Raw genomic sequence first — 4,653 nt, forward strand, 5'->3', positions numbered from 1 at the left:
GGGGGGGGTCAGTGACACCAGTATCAGGTATCCTAATCGCTGTGGCAGTTGCACAGATCTATAAATAATGGAGACATTTTGCAACTGGAGTCCTTAAAAGATAGCAGGTGACCCAATTTGCCAGCAGTCATGCAAAACTAAAATGGTGGGTTTGGATAGAATCTGTGTGTTCTGGTTCCCGCACCTGTCTGAGTTCTGCATACATTAGAGCCGTGAGCGAGAGGTTGCACAATGCAACAATAGACTTGTGTAGAAGCACTGTGTAAAGCCTGATGTAACGAACTGCAATTGTTTAAGGTTGGGATATACTTACATTAATGTTCTGACTTTACTGAAGATGGTGTTTGTGATGGCATTAGCAGAATCAAAACTCTATTGATGAGATGTGTGCTATGTTCTTGGGTCTTTACACCTGCTGTGCACCATCCGTCCACTAATTTCCCGGGTCTGTACACCCACTGTGCCCATTATGAGGGGCTCCCCCCCTCCCTGTGCTGAGTTCCCGGGTCTATACACCCGCTGTGCCCATTATGAGGAGCTCCCACCATCCCTACTCTTAGTTTCCAGGTCTACAATACTGGCTGTGCCCATTATGAGGAGCTCCCACCATCCCTGTGCGGAGTTCCCGGGTCTGTACACCTGCTGTGCCCATTATTAGGAGCTCCAACCATCCCTGTGCGGAGTTCCCGGGTCTATACACCCGCTGTGCCCATTATGAGGAGCTCCCACCATCCCTACTCTTAGTTTCCAGGTCTACAATACTGGCTGTGCCCATTATGAGCGGTTCCACCATCCCTGTGCCAAGTTTCCAGGTCTGCTTATTTGCTGGGCCCATTATGAGGGGTTCCCGCCATTCCTGCATGGAGTTCCCAGGTCTGCATACCCCCTGTGGCCCTTAAGACGGGTTCCCACTATTCCTGATGGATTTTCTATTTATTACATTTTAATGAGAATGCAGAAGGACATGAGGGAACACCAAACCACCTGAGGAGGGGGAGGGTAAGAAGGGATTATGAATTATGCAGCAAACAGGGGAGCATAAGGAGTTACGCGAAAAAAACTTCTGATATATAATATAATAACATAATACACCAAACTCCAGGGTTTCGACAAAACTTAGCAAAAATCGGAGTATCCCCTAATTAAGGAAATCCCTTTCTCGGAGCTGGTTTAGTAAACAGGTATGACATGTAAATTTAATCAAAAAATTAATTTAATTGTAAAGAAACGAATATAAACAAAACAATACATCCATAACAAAACATTAAAATCAATTAAAAAACTTCCCTTGAACAAACAGTAGTTAATATTGACACGAAGGATCTACAAGCCAGCTGGTGTAGCAAAGACCCGATTGACACAGATACATGCACTGTATTTCATATATGGATACAAAGTATCCAAAGTTACTCACAGCTCATACGGTTTAGGGAGAGACAGTCCTGCTCGGATCCCTCAGTGCTAGAAGGTTGAATAGTGCTTCACTTCAAAGAGTGTGTCCTGTAGCTGTGGTTTGGGATTCAGAGAGAGGGGTATGTTGGTAGGGCTGAAACGATGTCCGCGCCCTTCCCTTGTCCCTTGCTAGGGGCTCTCACTGACCCGCGAACTTCGATTTAGATTGCAGAAAAAAATATATGTGCGGCCGCACAACAAAGCAGCAAACAGCAACAACGGTAGAAGTGGGGGTCTCCACGATAAGGGATTCCAGGTACACTTGAAGATCCGCAGAAAGTGCAGTTCCCACAAACGGTCATCAGATCTATTCAATCAAACTCTGTTGGAGAGTTCCAAGTCAGCTGGGCTCGCACCAAATAGAACCGGCTGTACTCCGTCTCCACACTTTGTAGACCAGCCGGGATATACATCTACCAGGACTGGCGTGTGGGATAAGTAATTTCGAGTGTCCAGGGAAGTGGTAGACACGCGTAACCCTGACGCGTTTCCTCCCACAAGGGGACTTCTTCAGAGGGGTGTGTGCCGTTAGCTCTTGCAAGGATGTATTAAATAGCTGGTTAATGAGGCTAATAAGCTGCCGGATATCACACAGTCAGCGAGCCATATCGTTTCTCAAAGAATACTGATAATGTTGCACATATTTTGGTATACTACAGTGGCACCTGTGGAGCCTTAAGTACGTAAATAAAATCTTAGATCCCTTTACCCACATCCAGTCACAAGTGCAACTATACTTTAACTGATTTATGATAATATAAACATGGCCTTTAGACATCATGTCTACCTGATGCTTTGTCATTGTGACATGTTTTATGTGGGAAAAACCAAACGCATGCTCAAGAACAGAATATCTGACCATTTGTCGGATATAGCAGCTAGAGACCTTAGGTCCCCCATAGTTAGACATTTTGTAGATACCCACAGTGGACGTATCGACAGACTTCGCTTTTTTGGCTTGGACAGGGTCCATCAACCCAGACGTGGGGGGGATTGGGATAAAACCCTATTACAGAGAGAGTGCAGGTGGATTCATCAGACGGAGGCTCACCAGGCGCCAGGTCTTAACGATATGATTAACTTTAGCTGTTATCTCTGAAACCACCTGTACATCAAACATAATGCTTCTTGTTCTTAATAATTGAAGTTGACTAATTCAAGTATATTCTTCATCCTTGAGCCACAAACTGGTTACCTTCGACAGGGGGTTACCTGAGTTACTTTTCTGTCAACTGTTTAATTACCGGATTGTTTGCATACATACAATTTTTGGAGTATATAGGGGACTCCTGATGTCATTTGTAATAGAGTCTGGACTGATGATACAAACAAAAAATTTTCTGGGTCTTTTTTAGGGGCTAAACCCCCATGTTGGGTTATCTGGTACTCCTTACCTTCCCTTACCCGTATGGTCCTTTTTATGACTTTGAAACACATGTGTTGACTCAAGTCATAACAGCAGTAATTAATAACTACCATCTATTCCATGAATAGCCCGTCGAGACTCGATCCTTTTTCACATCAGGAGCCTCTTTCTAGCCCGTATAGGTTTATATGATGTTTTGTATATGATGTTACATGATGTCTAAAGGCCATGTTTATATTATCATAAATCAGTTAAAGTATAGTTGCACTTGTGACTGGATGTGGGTAAAGGGATCTAAGATTTTATTTACGTACTTAAGGCTCCACAGGTGCCACTGTAGTATACCAAAATATGTGCAACATTATCAGTATTCTTTGAGAAACGATATGGCTCGCTGACTGTGTGATATCCGGCAGCTTATTAGCCTCATTAACCAGCTATTTAATACATCCTTGCAAGAGCTAACGGCACACACCCCTCTGAGGAAGTCCCCTTGTGGGAGGAAACGCGTCAGGGTTACGCGTGTCTACCACTTCCCTGGACACTCGAAATTACTTATCCCACACGCCAGTCCTGGTAGATGTATATCCCGGCTGGTCTACAAAGTGTGGAGACGGAGTACAGCCGGTTCTATTTGGTGCGAGCCCAGCTGACTTGGAACTCTCCAACAGAGTTTGATTGAATAGATCTGATGACCGTTTGTGGGAACTGCACTTTCTGCGGATCTTCAAGTGTACCTGGAATCCCTTATCGTGGAGACCCCCACTTCTACCGTTGTTGCTGTTTGCTGCTTTGTTGTGCGGCCGCACATATATTTTTTTCTGCAATCTAAATCGAAGTTCGCGGGTCAGTGAGAGCCCCTAGCAAGGGACAAGGGAAGGGCGCGGACATCGTTTCAGCCCTACCAACATACCCCTCTCTCTGAATCCCAAACCACAGCTACAGGACACACTCTTTGAAGTGAAGCACTATTCAACCTTCTAGCACTGAGGGATCCGAGCAGGACTGTCTCTCCCTAAACCGTATGAGCTGTGAGTAACTTTGGATACTTTGTATCCATATATGAAATACAGTGCATGTATCTGTGTCAATCGGGTCTTTGCTACACCAGCTGGCTTGTAGATCCTTCGTGTCAATATTAACTACTGTTTGTTCAAGGGAAGTTTTTTAATTGATTTTAATGTTTTGTTATGGATGTATTGTTTTGTTTATATTCGTTTCTTTACAATTAAATGAATTTTTTGATTAAATTTACATGTCATACCTGTTTACTAAACCAGCTCCGAGAAAGGGATTTCCTTAATTAGGGGATACTCCGATTTTTTGCTGGATTATGAATTATGGCACAGATTTCACCACTAAAGTGCCAGTGGGTAAGTCGGGTCCCCAGCTTCCACTTATAACTGAAACTACAGGTTGGGTGCACAGATAGACAACCATATCTTCACCATAGATAAAGCTTGTGGCCCTAATATGTTAATGAGCGAGGCACTGTCTGTCTGTGTTGGCAGGATGGCCAGGAAGAGCTGAAGGAACTGACCTCGGAGTCGCTACACAAGGTCCTGAGCAGCCAGAGTGATATCCTGAGCCAGCAGGAACAGCTGCAGACCAACCAAGAGAAGATGGAGACCTCGATCAGCGGCAATCTGGAGCTGTTGGCGGAGGAGAAGTCTCTGATCGCTAGCGGGCATCACCTGGTGGCAGAAATGATAGAAGGGATCACCAAGAAAATGGGTATCCAACTCTCCTAGTGACCTAGTTTAACTGTCAAGATAATATGAAAAAACATGTCAATCAATCCTTGTCTCCCCCCCCCCCCCCCCCCCCAACCCAAC

The 4,653-nt window shown here is 44.7% G+C and overlaps 1 protein-coding gene across 1 annotated transcript in view; it reads left to right on the plus strand.

The window, feature by feature from the left end:
• The window catches only part of LOC108800387 (protein brambleberry-like), a 22,725-nt gene that overhangs the window by 6,698 nt on the left and 11,374 nt on the right, over positions 1 to 4,653 (plus strand). The window contains exon 5 of the mRNA XM_018572367.1: positions 4,330 to 4,552. Coding sequence (XP_018427869.1) covers positions 4,330 to 4,552 — 223 coding nt within the window. The remainder of the gene's footprint in view (positions 1 to 4,329; positions 4,553 to 4,653) is intronic.

Source organism: Nanorana parkeri, unplaced genomic scaffold (assembly GCF_000935625.1).
Source record: "Nanorana parkeri isolate BGI_ZX_2015 unplaced genomic scaffold, ASM93562v1 scaffold2007, whole genome shotgun sequence".
NCBI lineage: Eukaryota > Metazoa > Chordata > Amphibia > Anura > Dicroglossidae > Nanorana > Nanorana parkeri.